Here is a 23,602-nt window from a genome sequence, read left to right on the forward strand (position 1 = left end):
CCAGGAGGCATCAGCTTGCAAAAGTAGCAGAAAGCAAGAAGTACAACACCAGCACCACCCAGATCACCTCCTGAGGGTTCACTCAGCGAAAAAGATAAAGGAGGGACTGGTATGAAGTACTGTATTGTAAGTCTTGCAATATCGGGGGATTAACTAGGAAGCATGGCGTCTACAATTCATGCTGCCACTCATTGTGCTACCTTTTCAAAACTGGGCCAGAAGTGGGCAATGAATGGGACGTCAATAATTTTCGAATGGTGGTCAAAAGCTTCTGTAATATTAGTTTTACTTGTTACTTACCAAATACCACTGACGACTCCACATGGGATCATTAAAAAGATCCTCTGTGCTTTGTCTGAGCACGCTGCGTTTACTCCTCTCTTTAATGTATTGTTGCTCTGCCCATGACACCTGAGGATATCAATAATACACCGTGTGATATATCTGCTGTTACAACGGGAATCACAAATATTATGCCTGTATAATTTAGTTTATAAAATACAGAACAAGTGAAACAAGACTAAGCATGGTACATTTATCAACCTCCTCTGCACTCCTTTCACTAAAGTCTTGAGGGTTTCAGGCAGATATCATTAATTTTGCAGAACTGAAATAAGTCTGGAAACTGAAGTCTGTCACATTTTAAAATGTTTTCAGGCAACAAATGTAAGATTCTGTTGGCTTCAATGGATTGTTTGGTTCATAAAGTATGTAATTAGGCCCTTGTAAAGTAATACAGAAGAGATAATAAACTACTGATCTGTGATGTCTACAATAAGTCAGAGGGTCCTAGCAACAAAATACTTGGGGTTCCTGGGAGTCCCAAAATCAAAAGGAGTACCGTCCATAACGGCAGCTCACAGACCCCCACTTCCTCCGTCACCACAATATCATCTGTATCCCCATCCCTAGGACGCAGATACAATTTAATAGAATGTTAAGTCAGGGAGCCAAAGGCTCCGAGATCCACCGTTCAGCATGTGCTGCTGACACTCCATGCACTGTTGATGGAATGATGTCACTACATTACATCATGCCTACTGTGCAGAAACCTCAATATTCATATGGCACAGACCAGAGCAGTGCAACGGGGAAATGGCCCGAAGTGAGTAGTGTTGTTTTTTTAATATAAGTAATTGTGGGAGCCATCATACTGAATGCTGGTGCTGGTGTGACGCCTTGGACTAGTCAGGTCGTCCCAGGTAGTCACACACAACACCACACCCCCCTCCCGATTAGGTAACATCAGTCAACCTAAAAACCTTGTCATCACCCTCCAGGTTTGATGTCCACACCAGGGGGCGGAGCCAGGCGGTTGGCTCCGCCCACCGAGGAGTTCACAGGCCTGGAGGCGGGAAAACACGGAGTCGGGTTCTAGTTCTAGTGTAGAGCAGTCAAGTTCACGGGCAGTCCTGTGTCCAGGCCTGCCAAGAGACTACCGGGTGGCTGGGTCAGAGCCCAGTCACCATTGGCAAGGAGGCAGACGGTGGTGGCCACCTGCAGGAGCTGGGATTACAGCCGGTGGAACCGTAGGAACCGGGGTCGGGCGGTGGCCCGCCAGTACCGAACCGGGGAACCGATTGTAAACCGGAGCACCAGGAGGGGTACTCAGACCCAGTATAAAGCCCTGAACCTACAGGGCCGAGTCAAATCAACTGATTGCGGACTGGACTTTAGGACCTATCCCACACAAGTCCCGTTAGAAGACAACAGCCCAACCATACAGGGTAAAGCCACCGCCAAGGCATAGAGACCCAAAGGGCCAGCGTCTGTGGGCAAACGGGCTCCTATGGCATAAAGAAGTCAGGGAGCAGACTACCGGTGTCTAGGCATAGGAGTCAAACATTTACACACAGAGGTGCAGGAGAAAGGCGGAAACCACCAACCTATTCTGGGAGAAGCGGCAGCCGGCTGCGGGTCCCTTTCATCACTCCGTTTGGTTTACCAGAGACTCCAGTGTGTTGTGTCAGAGTGAGTACACCAGTGCCATCAGGCACCACACCGCACCGCAACACTTCACCCTGCACCCCGGCCCTCGCCAACCGGGCCCCGGGACCAACATCCCCTACCCACGGAGGGGTCAACATCTAGCTGCACCATTACACCACTCCCGGGAGCCCCCATACCTTCACCGCAGCGGTGGTGTCTACAATCACCACAACCCGTGGGTGGCGTCACAAACTTACATCCCAAGTCAAACCACTGCGGCCCCGGCCGTGGAACTCCTTACCCAAGTCCCCGTGCGTAACGCCAGCTCCCTTGCAGAGCGACGTGACCCCCGGGTCCGTGAGAGGCTCGAGCCACCACCCGCAGTACGAGCACGGATCCGAGCGGCTCGCGGGGCGGTGCACTGGTTGGGGCTACTATACACAGTGTGGAGCTGGTGGGGCAAACATACCCATTGGGGGCTGATCGGGGCCTTAATACTGAGTGGGAAGCTGGTGGGGGCCAGTATACTGAGTGGGAAGTATGAGTATTATACTGAGTGAGGGGATGTGGGAGGCATTACACTAAGTAAGGGGCTGGTAGAGGCTATAATATTGTGTGAGGAGCTGTGGGGGACTGCGAAAACCTCATATTACGTAGGGGACTGTGAGAGCCCCCATTTTTTAGTTGGGGACTGTGAGGCCACTCATACTGAGCTGGGGACTGTGGGCTCCCTCATTCTGTGTGGGGGACTGTGGGGGCCCTCATTCTGTGTAAGGGACTTTGGGGGGCCCTCATGCAAATGTGCCGTCCCCGTGCCAGCAGCCGCCGCTGCTCAGATCCGGACCTTCTAAGGAGGTGGCTCGAGGGTCTCCGGACCTGGGGGTCTCGCGGACACGCCGAATAAAAAGGGGGACGTAGATGTACGGGCTAGGCCGTATTAAGTTTGTGACGCCACCCACGGTGCGTGGTGAGGTAGGACACCACCGCTGCTGTTATGGGCACCCGGAAGAGATGTTGTGGCAGCTGGATGTTAACCCCTCCGTGGGTAGGGATGGTTGCCCCGGGACCCAGTGTCTTGTGCAGGGTATAAGCGACAGCAAGGGGATGTTTTATTACTCACAGTCAATGAATCACACGAGTCTTTGGTAAACCAAGGTTCTGGTGGCAGGCGCCGCGGCCGGTTGCATTCGGATCCCCCACCCGGGCTGGTGGTCTCTAAACTTTTCCTCTGCACTGACTTTGTGTAAGGTGCACTTCCTAGTCTGGAACTCAGTAGTCCATTCCTGGCTGGATGTGGCCTAAGGAGCCATGCCCGCAGACGCTGGCCCGTGGGATCTATGGGCCCTGGCGGTGACCTCCTATCCCTATCGGTGGGCTGTTTTCTTCTATGAGGGATTTTGGGTGGGACAGGACCTCTAGTCCTGGCTTCAATCGGTTAATTAACCAGGCCGCTGGTTTCTGGTCCTGGTTTCAGGGTCCGAGTACCCCCCTTTGTGCTCCGGTTTCCGGGTCGGTTCCCTGTGTCGGTACCAGCGGGCTACAACCCTGTCCCGGTCCACCTCGGTTCTGGCCAGCTGTCTTCCCGTCTCCTGCTGACTGAGACCACCATTTGCCACCTAGCCAAAGGCACCAGGGCTCCTACCCGGGCACCGTTCAACTTGAACTTTCTCCGCTGGAGCTACACCTAGCTCCAGCCTACACTCCTCTCCACTTTAACTCCAAACTTAACTGAAGCTAAACTACTTGTTTTCCCGCCCCGGGCTGTCTAGACCCCTGGGTGGGCGTGTCCAACCACCTGATCCCGCCCACTGGTGTGTCTATATTTCCCTAAGGGGGGGGGTGACTAGGGTTTCAGGTCGGCTGTGTGTTTCCTAAGTGAGGGAAGGGTGTTGTGCAGGGGCCTATCTGTGACTACCTGGTTTTGCAAGGGCGTCACACAAAGTTAGGCTATGCTACTCATGCTGAGTAGAGGGATGTGAGGGCTTTATACTGACAGGCCATTATACTGTATGGGGCTCATGACACTGTGTGTGTGTATGTGTCGGACTATGGGAATATCATACTATAGGGGTGTATCATGCTGTTTTGGTATTATACTGCGTTGGTGGGATTTTGGAGTCATTCTTTCTTTGCTGTAAATGTGGGGTGAATCTGTGAGGGGGGAATAATGGTGGGGATACCATACTGAGCGTGTGGGCATTTTTTGAGCATTGTACTGTACTTATAACAGGAGTATCGCTTTTGAGAACACTAAGGAGTTTCAATAAAAACATAACTATTGTCCTTTGTACATGTCTTTTGATTTATAAAAGTTGGGGGATATGACTCCACCAAATATATATCCTGTATGTATGTATCCATGTGCTTTCTATATATGTCGTTCTTTCTGATTAGCTAGTTATTATGGGTCCTTTTCCATAATGGAGAAGCCCATAAAAAAAAAAAATGCTGATTGGTTTCTCTGGTTTTAGTACAGATTCTTAGAATTAAGTTAAAGAAGTTGTCCAGTTACCAAAACTGATTTTTTTTTTTCTGATAAATCTTGCTAATATGTGCCCCTCAACACATCTATTATGTTTTTTCAGCAAAATTACCTTTCATTGTGCACTAGCAGCACATGCTCATTGCTGGCTCCAGCTCTGATGGGGTTAATCTCTCCTCTGACTTCCTGTGTTCAGTTCCTACAAGTCCCAGAATTCTTTGTGGCTCTAGGGCGGTGTCTGGCTTATCTGACACACCCATTGTGTCTAATACACCCCCTCTGCTCCCACCCAAACCCTCCTCCCTGCCTCTTCCCAGTGGATGTGCACTAAGATCAATTACACAGAGACAGCAGCAGCTCTACACAGCCAGGGGAAGAAAGTGTGTGTGTGCGCGTATATACAGTGTATGTGTGCGCGTATATACAGTGTGTGTGTGTATATATACAGTGTGTGTGTGAGTGTGTATGTGTGTGTGTATGTCATACTCACCTGTCTGCAGGGTCCCGGTGCCATGCCTGCTTCCAGCCCCTGTCTCGGTCCCGCCGCTTCGGCTGTGTGCAGTCTCCCCGGTGCATGCACGAAGCTTGCAGGACCTGGCGGTGGATCACCTGATGCAGTCACCTGACGCATCAGCTGATCGTAGTCTCGCCGGCTTTTTCGCGCCCGGCCGGCTATCAGCTGATCCTGCCGTCAGGGGACTTCATCAGCTGATTACCGGCAGCTCCTGCAGTGATGGGACAGGATCAGACTCTCATCCAATCGCTCCAGGAGCTGCCGGTAATCAGCACAGACGTGAGTATTTATTTATTTTTTTTTTTTTGCACTGATGCATCAGCTGATTGTATAATCGGCTTTTATACAATCAGCTGATGTGTGATGTGATTCAGGCCCTTTAACCTGACACATCATCTGATCGCTTTGCCTTCCAGCAAACCGATCAGATGATATTGGATCCGGATTGGACGACGTGGGACCCTAACCCAGGATTACTGCGGAGGGGGGTTTATTTCAATAAAGATGGAGTCACTAATTGTGTTGTGTTTTATTTCTAATAAAAATATTTTTCTGTGTGTTGTGTTTTTTTTTTTTATCATTACTAGAAATTCATGTTGGCCATGTCTAATATTGGCGTGACACCATGAATTTCGGGCTTAGGGCTAGCTGATAATATACAGCTAGCCCTAACTCCATTATTACCCGGCTAGCCACCCGGCATCAGGGCAGCTGGAAGAGTTGGATACAGCGCCAGAAGATGGCGCTTCTATGAAAGCGCCATTTTCTGGGGTGGCTGCGGACTGCAATTCGCAGTGGGGGTGCCCAGAAAGCTTGGGCACCCTTCACTGTGGATTCCAATCCCCAGCTGCCTAGTTGTACCCGGCTGGACACCAAAATTAGGCGAAGCTCACGTCATTTTTTTTTTAAATTATTTCATGAAATTCATGAAATAATTAAAAAAAAAAAAGGGCTTCTCTATATTTTTGGTTCCCAGCCGGGTACAACTAGGCAGCTGGGGGTTGGGGGCAGCCCGTACCTACCTGCTGTACCCGGCTAGCATACAAAAATATGGCGAAGCCCACGTCATTTTTTTTTTCTTTTTGGGTAAAAAACTGCATACAGTCCTGGATGGAGGATGCTGAGCCTTGTAGTTCTGCAGCTGCTGTCTGCTCTCCTGCATACAATGAACATTTTGAATAAGGAAATTACATCAGACCTTTTTTATTTTTTTCATCAACAATCTTTAATGGCATTGTGCACTGATTAAAAACGCAGTGAGCAAAAACGCAGCAAAAAAGGCACCAAATCGCGGCAAAAACGTGACATGCAGCACCGCAGGTGACAGAGCAGAGCAAGTTGGTGACATGCTCTGCTCTGACACATAGTGTGCTGCATGTCACTGTATCCACTCTGGGACTTGTTGTGCAGGTGACCGGATGATACATGTCACTAACTGCCCCACTCTGTGATTTCTGCTGCATAGTACCAACTGTATACACTCTCACCTGCACAACAAGTCCCATAGTGGAGACAGTTAGTGACATGTAGCATCCGGTCACCTGCACAACAAGTCCCATAGTGGAGACAGATAGTGACATGCAGCACACTATGTGTCAGAGCAGAGCATGTCACTGTCTCCACTCCACTGACCTCACAGCCCGTACACGCTGCGATGGATGCAGGGGGACACAGAACAAGTAATCGGCCGACACTGGAGTCATCTGATTACTTGGGATGAATTGAGCAGTAAAATGCTCTGGTGCTCGATGGGCGAAGCCCATGCCGATTTTTTTTAAAAAAAATTCATCAAAAATAAAAAAACAAAAAAATCACATTGTTTGTGGGCTCCCGCTGCATTTTCTGTTGCTAAGGGTAACCAAAGCAGCTACTGGCTGCTAGCCCCCGCTGCTTGGTGTTACTTTCACTGGCAATAGAAATGCAGGGAAGCATTTTTTTTTTATAAAGGTTTTTCCCTGAAAACGTTTTTAAGAAAATGACGTGGGCTTCGCCATATTTTTGTATGCTAGCCAGGTACAGCAGGCAGCTACGGGCTGCCCCCAACCCCCAGCTGCCTAGTTGTACACGGCTGGGAACCAAAAATATAGAGAAGCCCTTTTTTTTTTTTTATTTCATGAATTTCATGAAATAATTAAAAAAAAAATGACATGGGCTTCGCCGAATTTTTGAGTCCAGCCAGGTACAACTAGGCAGCTTGGGATTGGAATCCGCAGTGAAGGGTGCCCAAACTTTCTGGGCCCCCCGCTGCGAATTGCAGTCCACAGCCGCCCCAGAAAATGGCGCTTTCATAGAAGCGCCATCTTCTGGCGCTGTATCCAACTCTTCCAGTGGCCCTGGTGGCAGGTGGCACGCTGGGTAATAAGGGGTTAATACCAGCTATGTTTTACCCGCTGGTATAAAGCCCGAGATTCTTAATGTCAGGCCAAGGTTGACCTGGCCATTAAGAATCTCCAATAAAGGGTTTAAAAAAAAAAGACCACACAGAGAAAAATACTTTATTAGAAATAAATACACAGACACAGTAGGGACTCCATGTTTATTACTCCCTCTCACCCCTCCACGATGGAGAGATTTCTGTACTGACCATGCAGGAGAGAGCGAGGGAAAAGAGAGAGAGCGAGGGGGTGGAGGAAAAGAAAGCGAGCGGGGAGGAAAAGAGAGCGAGGGGGGAGGAAAAGAAAGCGAGGGGGGGAGGAAAAAGAGAGCGAGGGGGGAGGAAAAGAGAGCGAGGGGGGAGGAAAAGAGAGCAAGGGGGGAGGAAAAGAAAGCGAGGGGGGGAGGAAAAGAGAGCGAGGGGGGAGGAAAAGAGAGCGAGGGGGGAGGAAAAGAGAGCGAGGGGGGAGGAAAAGAGAGCGAGCGGGGGGGAAAGAGAGCGAGTGGGGGGGAGAACAGAGCGAGCGGGGGGGAGAAGAGAGCGAGAGGGGGGAGAAGAGAGCGAGGGGGGGAGAAGAGAGCGAGGGGGGAGGAAAAGAGAGCGAGGGGGGAGGAAAAGAGAGCGAGGGGGGAGGAAAAGAAAGCGAGGGGGGAGGAAAAGAGAGCGAGGGGGGGAGGAAAAGAGAGCGAGGGGGGAGGAAAAGAGAGCGAGGAAGGGAGGAAAAGAGAGCGAGGGGGGAGGAAAAGAGCGAGGGGGGAGGAAAAGAGAGCGAGGGGGGAGGAAAAGAGAGCGAGGGGGGAGGAAAAGAGAGCGAGGGGGGGAGGAAAAGAGAGCGCAGGGGGGAGGAAAAGAGAGCGCAGGGGGGAGGAAAAGAGAGCGCAGGGGGGAGGAAAAGAGAGCGCGGGGGGAGGAAAAGAGAGCGCGGGGGGAAGAGAGCGAGGGAAAAGAGAGGGGAGAGGAGAGAGGGAAAAGAGGGGGGCAGAGAAGAAGGGGAAGAGGGGAGGGAGAGAAGAGTGGGGGGAGAGAAGAGAGTGGGGAAAGAACGGGGGGGGGAGAAGAGAGAGAGGTGGGGAGAAGAGGGGGGGGCAGAGGTGCTCTGTCACCAACTGTCTCCACTCTGTGACTTGTGGTGCAGGTGACAGAGTGCAGACAGTTGGTCCCATGCAGCAGGACAGGTGGCAGAGCACAGCGGTGACATGCCTGTCAGTGTCTTGCTGCTGGGAGGAGCAGATGATCACACTGCCCGACACCGGCCGCTCTCCTGACATCGCAGCAGAGCGGGCGGGTGGACAGTGTGATCACATACTTACGTGCAGGGGGGGATTCAGCTGAAGACCCCCCCCCTGCACTGCACACTGGCGCCCCGTGCCTCAGCCTCATCACCATCTGCAGGACGCTAGCCGGCTCCACACAAACGTCCTCCGGATCCTCCCCTCGATGCTGAGCTGTGACGTGCGGTAGTCACCGCCCACAGCCCTGTCACTCAATCTGAGTGGCGCCGGCATCCTGTGACGTACCCATCTTGTTTGAGAGCCCGGAAATGCTGGGACGTCAGAGGATGCCGGCGGCCACAGCTCCATGGGGTCATGTGACAGGCACTGAGCGTGCAGGATAGCGCCGCTCAGTGCCAGAACTGGAAACAGAAGCCAATGGAGAAGACGCCTAGAAAGGTAAGTAGAGCTCATACAGAAAATAAAAAAATGGGTGAACCACCCCTTTAATAAATACAATTCATTATTATGACAATATTTTCCAATATATGCATGTCCCTTCTAAATTGGATTCAATTCAATTATTTCAGTTCTTTTTTTTTAGCTCCTTGGACAGTCATTGCCAAAACTCCCAACACACTAAAATAATATACATTTTCTTAGCACGAAAACACTTACTCTATCATCATCAGTTAGCCGCTTTGTTATGTGCGGCAGGCTCCTCCGTGTCCTCCTTGGATGTGCTGGGAGTCTGAATAAATAGTGATTTTCTAGAGATCCGATCTGTAAAAAAAAAAATATATAAAAAAATGAATAAAAATTATTAGCACATTGTGAGCACCAAGATGTATGCAAGCTTTGAACATATGAATTTTGAACTGCATTTCTGCTATATGAAATATACTTATACTTGGCCACTTTATGATGGCCTCTTCTTAGATGGGACCCTAACCTAATAACATGCCTCTAGGGGTAAAAGCCTACAAATGTAAGGACAGATAGGATCTAGCATTAATCAAAAATAGCCTTTGGCGGATGGGAGGAGTGCTCAGTCAGTAAAGGAGGTAGTCATAGACCTCCAGTAGTATTCTACCCAAAAGAAATAACTAACCGACACCTCCAAACAGAATAAGGCAAGGGTGAAGAGGTGCAAGGAGCTATGATTGTATAATATTCAAACATAAGATTACAGCAGCACTCCGTATGCGCTAAGATTTAAGGAGACCTTGAATATATGAAATTTGAACTGTATTACTGCTATATGCAATATACTTATGAAAATTAATATATTATTGGAGGTCTTTGTCTGCCTCCTTTTCTGACTGAAGATTCCTCCCATCACCATAAGACTATTTTTGATTAATGCAGGATCCAACCTGCCCATACATTTGTGGGCTTTTACACTTTGCCAGACTTGACATTAGGTTAGAGTTTTGTCAAAGAAAGACGCCTTGCCGTGGTTGATGGACTCTCATGAATTGGCCAATTAATGTGTTAAGTACCTTCATTTTTGTAGGTCTATTCCATATAGCAGTAATATAGTTAAAATTTCATATGTTCAATGTTTATACAGTATATATTAGCACTTACAGTGTGCTGCCATATTCCTTTGTTTGTGTATAGTGCAGTCATGGCAGCTTGCACCTGTTCACACTTGCATTATTCTGTTCGGAGGTGCTGGTCAGTTTGTTTTTTTTATAGATTGATAAAATAAAAGATGGAATAATAAAATTAAAAGTAGCATTAATCTTTATTGCTCACTTGTGTCAATAATGCAGTAAGGGTGCCATTTCATATTCTAACTCGGATGGAAAGCACCTGTAAAGGCTTGAGTAAGTGGATGACGTTGATTGCATCGCGTGCTCTCTATCCACATCTGTTTCTATGCATTCATCATTTTTGTTAGCCATGGGCAAGTATTTCTAGACAATTACCCAGTATGTTATCTTCGAAGAAAGTGTTATTTCCTTCATATTCATATAACCAATTAGTCATTGCGCACTATGCTGACATCATGGCTTTATGAGAGGAGAGTCATTTAATGGAACGGATACATTACAGCACAATGGATGATTGGCATTTACTCTCTGACTCATGTAAGCCTGAGCAAAGCTCATTTTTTTAAGTACGACTTTCTACTTAGCTGTGGTTGATGGACTATGACTATTCACAATCCTTATTACATTGAATTACAGCAACATGCTTCAAAAATTAACAAGTGGGGTGATCTTGTCAAAGAGTTGGTGTTTTGGAGAGGTTTCAATGTGTAATTCTACAGTGCCTAGCGAAAGTATTCGCCCCCCTTGAATTTTTCAACCTTTTCCCACATTTCAGACTTCAAACATAAAGATAAAAATGTTAAAGTTATGGTGAATAATCAACAACAAGTGGGACACAATTGTGAAGGTGAGCGAAATGTATTACTTATTTTAAACCTTTGTAAAAAAGAATAAACTTAAAATTAGGTCGTGCAATATTATTCGTCCCCTTTACTTTCAGTGCAGTAAACTCAGTCCAGAAGTTCATTGAGGATCTCTGAATGATCCAATGTTGTCCTAAATGACTGATGATGATAAATATAAGCCACCTGTGTGTAATCTAGTCTTAGTATAAATGCACCTGCTCTGTGATAGTCTCAGTGTTCTGTGTAAAGCGCAGAGAGCATCATGAAGACCAAAGAACACAACAGGCAGGTCCGTGATACTGTTGTGGAGAAGGTTAGAGTCAGATTTGGTTACAAAAAGATTTCCACAACTTTAAACATCCCAAGGAGCACTGTGCAAGCGATCATATTGAAATGGAAGGAGTATTATACCACTGCAAATCTACTAAGACCCGGCTGTCCCTGAAAAATTTCATCTCAAACAAGGAGAAAACTGATCAGAGATGCAACCAAGAGGCCTATGATCACTCTGGATGAACTGCAAAGGTCTACAGCGGAGGTGGGAGAGTCTGTCCATAGGACAACAATCAGTCATACACTGCACAAATCTGTCCTTTATGGAAGAGTGGCAAGAAGAAAGCCATTTCTCAAAGATATCCATAAAAAAGTGTTGTTTAAAGTTTGCCGCAAGCCACCTGGGAGACACACCAAACATGTGGAAGAAGATGCTCTGGTCAGATGAAACCAAAATCGAACTTTTTGTGCACAAAGGCAAACGATATGTTTGGCGCAAAAGCCACACAGCTCATCACCATGAACACACTATCCCCATTGTCAAACATGGTGGTGGAAGCATCATGATTTGGGCCTGCTTTTCTTCAGCAGGGACAGGGAAGATGGTTAAAATTGATGGGAAGATGAATGGAGCCAAATACAGGACCATTCTTGAAGAAAACCTGTTGGAGTCTACAAAAGACCTGAGACTGGGACGGAGATTTGTCTTCCAACAAGACAATGATCCAAAACATAAAGCAAAATCTACAATGGAATGGTTGACAAATAAACGTATCCAGGTGTTAGAATGGCCAAGTCAACGTCCAGACCTGAATCCAATTGAGAATCTGTAGAAAGAGCTGAAAACTGCTGTTCACAAACGCTCTCCATCCAACCTCACTCAGCTCCAGCTATTTGCAAAGAAAGATTGGGCAAGAATTTCAGTCTCTCGATTTGCAAAACTGATAGAGACATACCCCAACCGACTTGCAGCTGTATTCGCAGCAAAAGGTGAAGCTACAAACTATTAACTTAAAGGGGACGAATAATATTGCACGCCCCAATTTTCAGTTTATTATTTTTTATAAAAGTTTAAAATAAGCAATACATTTAATTCAGCTTCACAATTGTGATCCACTTGTTGTTGATTCTTCACCATAAAATTTAAATTTTTATCTTTATGTTTGAAGCCTGAAATGTGGGAAAAGGTTGAAAAAGGAAAAAGGAGCCAAATACTTTCGCAAGGCCCTGTATATTGAAAATCATACAGTTCTGCTGTTCAGGCTAGAAAAGTAGTGCATACAGGACACTAATAGCAATGTATAATGTTGTCTGTAAGACTCCAAACTCAACTTTAGTGATGGGCGGACTCAGACTATAAAAGTCTGGATCTGAATAGTTTCAAATGTACCCATGCATCGACCTTGTAGTTTTCTGCCAGTCGATGCAGGTCTGTGAACTGAGTTTAATGAGGCCACCTGAGGTCAGTTTATGTGTGGTCAAAGCTAGGGTACCGTGTGAACCTCCAGCTATGACCACAGATCAACTGAGTGACGTCACCGCTCATCGCTGTGGCTCAGTCACTTTCTGCCTGAAGCCCACAGCGTGCGGTCATGTTCTGTGCCCATGCGCTGTGCCATCAGTATGTATGTAGCAGAGCTGGAATCATTCTGGGACCTTGTGTGGATCACGTTGGTACTGGGGGAAGAAAAAGGGTGTTATTTTGTATTTTATTTCAAATAAAGGATTTTTTTCTGTGTTTTATTTATTTTTACCTATAGATTAGTAATGGAGGGTCTCATAGATGCCACTCATTACTAATCTAGGGCTTAGTGGCAGCTATAAGCTGTCATTAACTCCTTGTTACTCCAATTGCCAGCGTTTTGTTGCATCTAATGGATACGACAATTTTTTAGGCTAAACTGGCCCAATTAACATTGGTCTCCCCAGCCTCACAATACCAGTTCCCAGCTGTCGGCTTTATCATGGCTGGGTATCAAAATTGGGGGGACTGCATGCCAATTTTTAAAATTATTTATTGAAATAATTTAAAAAAAACACATGCGGTCCCTGTTATTTTTATACACAGCCAAAATAAGCACAAGGCTGGTGCTGCAGTCTGTAACAATATGCTTTATCAGTGCTGGGTATCATAATATGTGGGGACCCTACACCAATTTTTTTACTTATTTTTACACCACGATAGGGACACATACAGCACCTGTGATTGAAAGCAGTAAGATATGCTGTCACACAGGGTGGGGGTGTGGTCTGAATGCAACCTATCACAGACTCTGAGACTGCCGGTGGGTGGGGGAAGCAGTGTATATGCATGAGTGATAATGAGCGGCCCCAAAAGTCGTATACGCCGCCCAGCGTTACAGCCATGTGAGACACTAGTAAGTATAATGCGTTTCCTCTAATCCCCTTATACCTTCTACCACCATTTTAAAGCACCAGTTTCTGGTCGCCATAGACTTTTATGGCGACCAGCATCCGGGATCGATTCCAGGCCAGAACTGGGTTTTTATTTTAAACCAGGTTTTACACATCAATCCTGGGTATCTTCGGGTCTGCCCTTCACTATTCAGCTTGTCTCTTTAAGCTATGTTCACACAGTTTTTTGACATTTTCAAAAACGATGAATTCTTCAAGCGGAAGATGCTTTAGGAAATGCCTCTTTTTTGGGGTATGTGAAAAAGGGGTGCTTCAATGAGTTTTAGGAGTAGAAAATGATTATGTTTTTCTCAAGGAGGTTTTGGATCAGAAACTCTTCAACTCCTCTGGAAAAACTCAAAACTGCAAAATCCTGGTTCTGCTTTAAAAACTGTACAAAAAGGCTATGTGTGAACATAGCCATTGAAACTTTTCAAATCCTCCTCTAAATCTCAGAACTCCTAAAAACCTTTGATGTTCTGCTCAGTTTTTGCTCTGCAAATTCAGAAACTCAGGGTGTCGATTTCCTTAAGAAGTTTTCCTTTCCCTGATTTGTTTCCTGAAGGGGTTTTGAAAAGCTTCTAAAGTGTTTTGGAAAGTTTTCTTCTTGAAGTGGTTTTTAGAGCCTTTTTATTTTACAGCACCTAGTTTAGAGAGGTTTTCTTCAGGATCTGATTAAAAAATGGGACTTGAGCTTTTTTTCCCCTACAGATTTTTTTCAAAACCGTTTTAGGAAAGAAACAAAACAAATCTCATATGAACAGTAAAATGGACTTCCCATTAAAATTACTTGGAAGGTTTTTGAAAGAGTATTTGAAGCTGTTTTTGATGAAGATTTGCAAAGGATCTGCTCCAAAAAGCTCCTAAAAAAATCTCAAAGTGAACATGACTCTTCCTAGTCATTTCTGTTGTAGAGCAATATTGTGGTTCAAATATTCAAGATTTTGAGGACTGTTTAGCTGCTTCAGGTTATCAAAAACGCCAATCGATTTAAAAGAAGGAAGCAGACCATTCTTGAGACGTTTTCTGCTTTCAACTTTATAATAAAAGCTGATTATTTTGAACTTTTTGTATTTTCACCTAAAAATAAACGCTAGCATTTGTTTTTATTTTACTGATTTAATAAATGAAAAAACTTTAGCTAAACAGCAATATAAAAACAGCCAAAAAATGCTGGAAAAAATGATAATAAAAATACTGCTCTAAATTTTTTATAAAGTACTTCAGGACAGACCAAGAAATATTAGCAAAAAAATGACTCAAAAAATGTCAAAGCCAAGGAGCAATCCATGTAGCATCTTGAAAAGTTTTTTTGACACTACAAAAAGCGCGGTGTGAACATACCCTAGTATTTATTTTTTTATGTATTTTACTCATTTATATAGCGCTATTAATTCCACAGCGCTTTACAGACTTGATCATCATTGTCCTCATCGGGGCACACAATTTACGTTCCCTATCAGTATGTCTTTGGAATGTGTGAAGAAACCGGAAAATCCACAAGAAACCTACGCGAACATACAAACTCCTTGCAAATATTGTTCTAGGTGGGACTTGATCCCAGGACCCCTGCGTACTTCTAATTCCTGCCAAATCCACTGCTACAACAAAATCTTCACCTAAAACTGCATCAAAAGGTGAATTTGTGCTTTCTGCTTTATAGATTTTGCTATGATTTTTGCAATGTAATAATGGTTCAGTAGCAAAAGCCACAGAAAGAATTGACATGTCTATGTGCGTGATGAAAATTTCTGTAAATCTGCACCACTGTGTTGTTTTGTGATGATCACGCTAGTTTTTCACTGTAGGTCTCTCTGGCATTAAATTGTGAGCATAAACCCAGAGTGAAAGATGGCAACATATTATTGGGAATAGCTTTATATAACATTTATGTAGCATATCTAAAAACAGTCTTTAAATTGATCATTTCGGAAATTGGGCAAAGTTGTGATATGACAATTCATATACATTGCCTATATTGTATAAACTTCAACAACTGATTTATATGTTGTAAGCTATGGAGAAAATGCACACAATAGGGTGAACCTATTTAAGGAGGTGGAAAAAAAAAGTATTGGTCACCTAGCGGATGAAAGATGCCCTTGTTACAGATGCCACCTACTGTTGCTTTATGGCTAACGAAGGTTCCTAGGTGAATAGTCCAAAAAAGATTAAAACACACTGGTCGAATAGTCTGCCCTGGTTTAAGAAGATTTCTTACTGCAAGAAGATGCAATGAGGTTCTTATATTAAGACGACGCGTTGCAATGCAGTACTGATGTCTTTATCAAGCCAAAAACACCCAACAGATTCGATGTGGTGGTTTTATTTTAAGACCCTGATTTGGGGTTGAAATGCATTGAAAACCCACGTATATTCTTCCAGCAAGAAATATTCTTCCATCAGTTCAGCCTATTTGTACCACAGGTTTTTTAAAAAAAAACCAACTGATTTGTAACAGACTAAAGTAATTAGGAACTAAAAAAATATAGAAAATACACATACATACATACATATATAATACCAATAATTAGCCTACTCAGAGGCAGAGAACATTGTGCGTGTGTCCTCTTGTGGACAAAGTTCAGCCATGTTTACCATGTCTATCAATAACACAAATTTAGTCTATATTGACAAAAGACAGGAGCAAATAGATCAGACAAGTGCAAATGCCGTATTACAGCTAAAGGAAAGCAAAAAGGTAGCTGTGCACAATTAGATTAATGAAAAAAACACATAATCTACCTCACGTGATAAATGCCCTGATTGCCTTGAAAATATTGTGAGACGCTCATACTCAGTCTAGTATAGTAAGGAACAGGAGGTTATTGTATTACATATTCAGGGTCACAGCTACAGGTTATCGAGGGCAGCTCTAACCAGACTGCAAGCATGGCTAGTACTAGGAGAAAGGTTAATATCACCTCCAGGACCCCACATGTGCTTTATCCGGAGGTATTCAAATTGTCTCTTCAGGGAGGAAGGAGACAAACTCTAGTGCCACCTATTGGAACTAGCAATCCTAAAAGTCAAAAGTGACCCTTTAACCCCTTCAGCCCCCGGGCACTTTCCGTTTTTGCGTTTTTGTTTTTTGTTCCTTTTCTTCCGAGAGCCGTAACTTTTTTATTATTCTGTCAATCTTGCCATATGAGGGCTTGTTTTTTGCGGGACGAGTTGTACTTTTAAATGAAACCATAGGTTTTACCATATATTGTACTGGAAAACAGCAAAAAAATTCCAAGTGTGGAAAAACTGCAAAAAAAGTGTGATCGCACAATAGTTTTTGGGCTGTTTTATTCACCGTGTTCACTATATGGTAAAACTGATGTGTTGTTGTGATGCCTCAGGTCGGTGCGAGTTTGTAGACACCAAACATTTATAGGTTTACTTGTATCTAAGGGGTTAAAAAGAAATTCACAAGTTTGTCCAATAAAAGTGGCGTACGTTTTGCGCCATTTTCCGAAACACGTAGTGTTCTCATTTTTCGGGATCTATGGCTCAGTGATGGCCTATTTTTTGCGTCTCGAGCTAACATTTTTAATGGTACTATTTTTGCGCAGATGCTACGTTTTGATCGCCTGTTATTGCATTTTGCATAAAACATGCGGCGACCAAAAAACGTATTTTTGGCGTTTGGAATTTTTTTGCCACTACGCCGTTTACCAATCAGATTAATTGATTTTATATTTTGATAGATCTGGCATTTCTGAACGCGGCGATACCAAATATGTGTATATTTATTTATTTTTTAACCCTTTAATTTTCAATGGGGTGAAAGGGGGGTGATTTGAACTTTTTTTTAAAACTTTTTTTTTACTTTTTTGTTTTTATTTTACTAGTCCCCCTAGGGGGCAATAGCGATCAGCAAGCCGATCGATGTTATCTATCTGCTGATCACAGCTATACAGCTGTAAACAGCAGATTCAGTCACTTCCGGTTTCCCTCTGCTCCGTGCCGAGGAAAAACGAAAGTGAAACTTCGGAGCTGCAGGAGTCATCACATGACCCTGTGCTACGATGGCAACCACCGAACGTCACGTGATCACTCACGTGACTTCCGGTGGGGGCGGCGGTAAGTAAAAAACATGGCCGCGCGCATATAGATCTCGCTGCCAGACTTTGGCAGCGAGATTTAAGGGGTTAAATGTTGCGAGTGGAAGCGATTCCACTCGCAACATGCAGGCACACATGTCAGCTGTTGAAAACAGCTGATATGTGTGCCGACCGTCGCCGCCTGCCCGTGGCAGGGGGCGGGGCTTAACGGGACACGATCCTTGACGGATAGATCCGTCCAAGGTCGTGAAGGGGTTAAAAAGCCTTTTCATATGACTTAGGATGTATGCCAGATCAGAACCTAAACTTGCAGACATGGTGCTTCGGGGTGATTGCCCCTCATCAGTGCAAAGCATGAGATCTGATCTTGCTATATGAGAAGTATAGTGGGGCCTAATGGGAAAACCTTTCTCCTTGTGGAGACTGACAAACCAATCTAGCTGTCAGTGAGAAGTTTTATAGCTGCAATGCTTCTCTGGGAAATATTCAAATTGTCTCTTCAGGGAGGAAGGAGACGAGCACTTGTGCCACCAATTGGAAGAAGCAATCCTAAGGCGGGCTTTGCACGTTGCGACATCGCAAGCCGATGCTGCGATGTCGCACGCGATAGTCCCCGCCCCCGTCGCAGCAGCGATATCCTTGTGATGGCTGCCGTAGCGAACATTATCGCTACGGCAGCTTCACATGGACTCACCTGTCCTGCGACCGTCGCTCTGGCTGGCGACCCGCCTCCTTATTAAGGGGGCGGGTCGTGCGGCGTCACTGCGACGTCACACGGCAGGCGGCCAATAGGAGCGGAGATGCGGAGATAAGCGGGATGTAAACATCCCGCCCACCTCCTTCCTTCCGCATATCCTACGGAAGCCGCGGTGACGCCGGTAGGAGATGTTCCTCGCTCCTGCGACTTCACACACAGCGATGTGTGCTGCCGCAGGAGCGAGGAACAACATCGGACCGTCGCGTCAGCGTAATTATGGATTACGCCGACGCTGCACCGATGATACGATTACGACGCTTTTGTGCTCGTTAATCATATCATCGAGCCTTTACACACTACGATGTCGCATGCGATGCCGGAAGTACGTCATTTTCAATTTGACCCCACCGACATCGCACCTGCGATGTCGTAGTGTGCAAAGCCCGCCTAAAAGTCGAAAGTGATCCTTTAATGAGCCTTTTCAAATGAATTAGGATTTATACCAGATCAGAAACTCAATTTGCAGACACAATGTTTTGGAGTTAATAATTCCCAGAGTAGCATTGCAGCTATAAGGCTTCTCATTGGCAGCCAGATTGGTTTTTCAGTCTCCGTAAGGAGAAAGTTTTTCCTTTAGACCCCATTATAGCTTCACATACAGCCAATCAGATCTCATACTTTGCACTGGCGAGAGGCAATCACCCCGAAACACCGTGACTGTAAATTGAGGTTCTGATCCGGCATAAATCCAAAGTCATATGAAAAGCCTTGTTAAAGGATCACTTTTGACTTTTAGGATTGCCACTTCCAATAGGTGGCACTAGAGTTTGTCTCCTTCTTCCCTGAAGAGACAATTTGAATATTTCCCAGAGGAGCATTGCAACTATAAGACTCTTCAATGGCAGCTAGATTGGTTTGTCAGTCTCCGCAAAGAAAAAAGTTTTCCCCTTATATCCGTTGGTGTAACAGTGCATATTTAGTCAATAAGCAGGTTAGGCTTTCAAACTTTGTGATTTTTTTTTTTAGAAATAAACAATGCTCATGGGGGGAATCCGCTGACTTTATGGTCCGCTACTTTGAATGCATATTTATAGACAGTCTTCTGGTATTCTAAATAAGTAATAAGAGGCCACTCAGTCTCAGGCACCTGCTAGGACCTAATTAAGGTTCATACTCAAATTCCTGAAACTCAGGTGTGAGGAGCCAAAGGATTCAGCACCCAGATGTTGTATTTTTTTAAAGATGAGCAATAGAGTCAGCTATTGTCTCTGGATTTTTCCATAGAATGTTGGCCTACAGATCCTTTTGTGTCATCGATGAAGGCCTCTACCTTTGTGATCGTAAGAATCAAGAGGATAGGCAGGCTTACATGGAGTCTCCATTGCCCTTGCAGATCACTTTCTATAAGAGAGCTGTGCCATGGTGGGCGTAAGAATTGAGAGGGCAAGCAAGCTGAAATAGTGCACTCATTGGCCCTCAAAATTATTCCTTGTTGTTGTAATACAGACAGAGATCTCAAAGAACCATAGAAAGGAGGGAGAGACTGTGGTGCAATTCTTGAAACAACACGTGGGTAAGTGACAGTGAAAGCACTGGATAAAAGAGCAGAAATGATGAGATGGATTACGAACAGTAAAAGATAATCTGAGTAAGTGTAAAGAAATGAATTTAATGTGAAGGATTATATAATGAGCACTTGTAGAACAGCCAAATAATTTATGTCTAATTCATCAAGACTGAGGGTCTTCATGCTGGTCTTCATGAGGGGGCATGTGGGAGTCACCCGCTTCTGATTCATTAAGAGTTGCATACTTCTTAATTAATTTGGTGTGTCTGAAAAGTGGCATGTGCCTTCATGCACCATGCCTCAAGTTTTCTTTCTGGTGTAAGAATGGCAGCTAGAATTCTGGCATAACCACTTTGATGAATAGGGGCCAATATGTTGTACATGTTGTAAGATGGCAACCGGCCTCATTATAAATGGGTGGTAAGTACCATGAAAGTAGTGTGAACCTGGAGGTTCGTTCTGGTACTTCTAGTGCCACATGTTTTGCTGAAGTGTTCACAGGGCCGTTTCACGTTTCAGGTGGCTGGAGAGATGAGTGGGTATGGCCACCTACATATCCCACCCATGGGTGTGTTTGATGTGTCTGACATGTCACATGAGAGATAAAATGGAGATTGTCTGTTTGGCACATGGTGGAGTCTGAAGAGGCTGTGCGTGAGAATCCTCTGAGAGCAGTGCAGTGTACACTGACAGGAGTCAGTGTGTGGGGAGACTGCTAAATCTCCTGAGGATAATAGACTTGGAATCTGTGGACTAATCCTGACTGAGGTCAGTGCCATCACTGTGAGTGACCCCACAGTATGTGGGATGTGTGATACACACTGTGCACAGTTATTAAGCAAGTAAATATTTTGACTATATCATCCTTTTTATTGAGATTTTCTAACTCCAATCTGTGTAATCTTGAATTCTTATTGACTGTAGCTGATGAAGTGATGTGTAGTTGTGAGGGAGGGTTTGGGCCAAGGATATCCTTAAGCAAAATGAGCCAAAAAAAGATTTACTTGACTCTGACAAGTCAAAAATTGTTAAAATTCCTACAGAGAGATGCAGCACTCTTGAAATTAATAAGCTATTGGGATGCGATCACAGAATTATCAAATGTTTTTGTTGCAAATAGTCAAAAGGGACGCAAAAAACAACTTGACTAAAAACTAGCACATTATCTGCCAAAGATTTTAGAAGAACTAACACCTCTCTGGAGAGCCCAGAAGTACAAAGTGTTCAGTGCTCAGTTACGGCCAAGGTAAGGAAGGCTGAAACTGACCACCACTGAACAAGAAGGTGAGACGTCAAGACTGGGCCAAGAAATATCTGAAGACAGGTTTGTCAAAGGTTTCCTGGACTGATGTAATGAGAGTGACTCTTGATGGACCATATCGATGGGCCTGTGGTTGGATCAGTAGTAGGCACAAACCTGATTTTCAAGTGTTATGCCAGCAAAGTGGAGGTGCGTTACGACTATGGGTTGGTATTATTAAAAATGTGTTAATCGGACCTTTTCGGGTTGAAGATGGATTCAAAACAAATTCCCAGACCTACTTCCAGGTTTTAGAATACACTTTCTGTAAGCAGTGGTAAAGGAAATAGAATATCGCAAGAAAACCATGATTTGTATGCAGGATTATGCTGAATCACATTCAATCAATTTTCCGCTGCTTTGCTGCCAGTAAAAGGCTTAAAGATGAAAGAATAATGACCCGGCCCCTTCCTCATCTCACTTAAACCCTACTGAGAACTTGTGTACCTTTCTTAAATGGGAGATTTATGGTAAAACAAAGCAGTCACCTCTCTGATCAGAGTCAGTGAGGCTGCGGTTGCTGTTGCTTAAAAACTTGATGATCAACAGATTACGAAATTGACAGACTCCATGGATGGAAGACTTATGACTGTTATGGAAAAGGTTTGCTAAAGTGGTCACTGATATTTAGATTTTGAAATGTCAGAAATGTATTTTTGTATGTTTAGCTACTGGAACATCTTCCCGCAGAGTGTTCTTCACTTGGGTGGATGTTGTGAAGGATTTTTTATTCACCATGGAAAGTTTTCTGCAAACAACCACCACTGTTATCTTCTGTGGAAATTTAGTCCTTCTTGAGTTTCCAAGCTCCAAGCGCTTTTTGTTTTGCAGAATGCAGCAAACTGTTGATTTGGCCAGTCCTAAGATTTCTGCTACCTCTCTGATTTTTTTCTTCTTCTTTTTTTTTTTTTTAAGCCTAATGATGGTCTGTTTCTCTTCCATTGAAAGCTCTTCTGACCTCATGTTATGAATTCACAGCAGCAGCTTCCAAATGCAAATGCAACACCTGGAATCAACTACAGACCTTTTACCTGCTTAATTGATGATGGATTAAACAGGGAATGAATAACCCAGGTAACCCATTATAGAGCATTTGAGATAATTTGTCCAGTTACTCTTCGTCGTTTGAAAAAGAGACAGCTACATATTAAAGAGCTGTAAATCCTAAACTTCTTCTCCAATTAGGATGTGAATACCCACTAATCAAAGTCGAGAGCCTGTACCATAAGCTCATACAGATTGCATAACTGTACCTTGAATTTGGTTCCAAATATTTCTGAATCTAATAATGATATCACTGTTTTGCTCCTGATTATTGAAATATTCTTATTTTCTCCCTGTATACTACAAATTGCAACCTGTTCTCACATTCCCAAATAGCTCAGTGTTTAACTAGGTTGATTCCCAATCAAAAGGTCATTGGCTGGAATCAACTAGCAGCTTAAAGATGTAGTGGATGGTGAGGTTTGAAGCCTAAAATTCAAGTGCACAACATTCCTACCCTTTTGCTCATCACTGTGTGTATGTAGCGCCCCTGAATACATCAGGGTGCTACAGGGAACTGCATCCTGTCACCCAGGGTGCAGGGCCTACCTACCATGTTTCCAGGTTCCCAACAACGGTGTTACTAACATCCGCACTACAAATCCCAATCACACCTCACACCATGACCTGTACAGACACACCAGTGGGTTGGTCAAGGTTCAGCAGGGCCGCCCACCTAGGGGTCAGGCAGACTGGTGGGAGGAGAGACAAGAGATGAGAGTTGGCCCTCAAAGAGTGAGGAGCTGGGGAGTTGTAGCTCCCAGGGAGGCGAAAGGTTGGGTCGCAGACGGTGGTCCGGGACCATAGGAGTCGGGGACCGGTATCAGGAACACTGGACAAGAGTGTGATGAACGTAGTCTAGGAGGACTGTCGGCACCATAAAACACAATTACCTTATCGGTACCGAGCACGGCGGGGTACAGGACCCTAGATCAGGGAAGAGCTTCAGGCGCCTTGATAATTAACCTGTGGAGGATAGTATCTTTATGAACTTTCCCCAAGATCTCAGAGATTGAAGGCATCAGCACAACGCGGGGGATAGGGTTCACCAAAGCACACAACCCACTAAAATCCCAAGTGCCACCCATCAAGAGCACAGTTGCCATACACACGGGTAGCAGGGCTCTGAAAGCTTCAAGCCGAGGGGCCACAACAGCCAATCAATTTGAGCATGGAGGCAGGGCTCCGGACTTACCAAGTGACACCGGTGGGAGCGGGACCTAGACTTTGGTTTACCATCTGTGTGAGTGTCTGCTTATTCCACCTAATCCAGCACCACGACTACCGCAATGAGTAACCTGACCCCTGCATCCTGCTTTCCCAAGGCCGAGCCAAACGAT

The 23,602-nt window shown here is 44.9% G+C and overlaps 1 protein-coding gene across 1 annotated transcript in view; it reads right to left on the reverse strand.

The window, feature by feature from the left end:
• The window catches only part of PCSK1 (proprotein convertase subtilisin/kexin type 1), a 95,860-nt gene that overhangs the window by 49,625 nt on the left and 22,633 nt on the right, over nucleotides 1-23,602 (reverse strand). Inside the window, exons 2-3 of the mRNA XM_075325079.1 lie at nucleotides 9,189-9,293; nucleotides 301-411 (exon numbers count right to left, since the gene is read on the reverse strand). Coding sequence (XP_075181194.1) covers nucleotides 301-411; nucleotides 9,189-9,293 — 216 coding nt within the window. The remainder of the gene's footprint in view (nucleotides 1-300; nucleotides 412-9,188; nucleotides 9,294-23,602) is intronic.

The sequence above is a fragment of the Anomaloglossus baeobatrachus genome, chromosome 1 (assembly GCF_048569485.1).
Source record: "Anomaloglossus baeobatrachus isolate aAnoBae1 chromosome 1, aAnoBae1.hap1, whole genome shotgun sequence".
NCBI classification, from domain to species: domain Eukaryota; kingdom Metazoa; phylum Chordata; class Amphibia; order Anura; family Aromobatidae; genus Anomaloglossus; species Anomaloglossus baeobatrachus.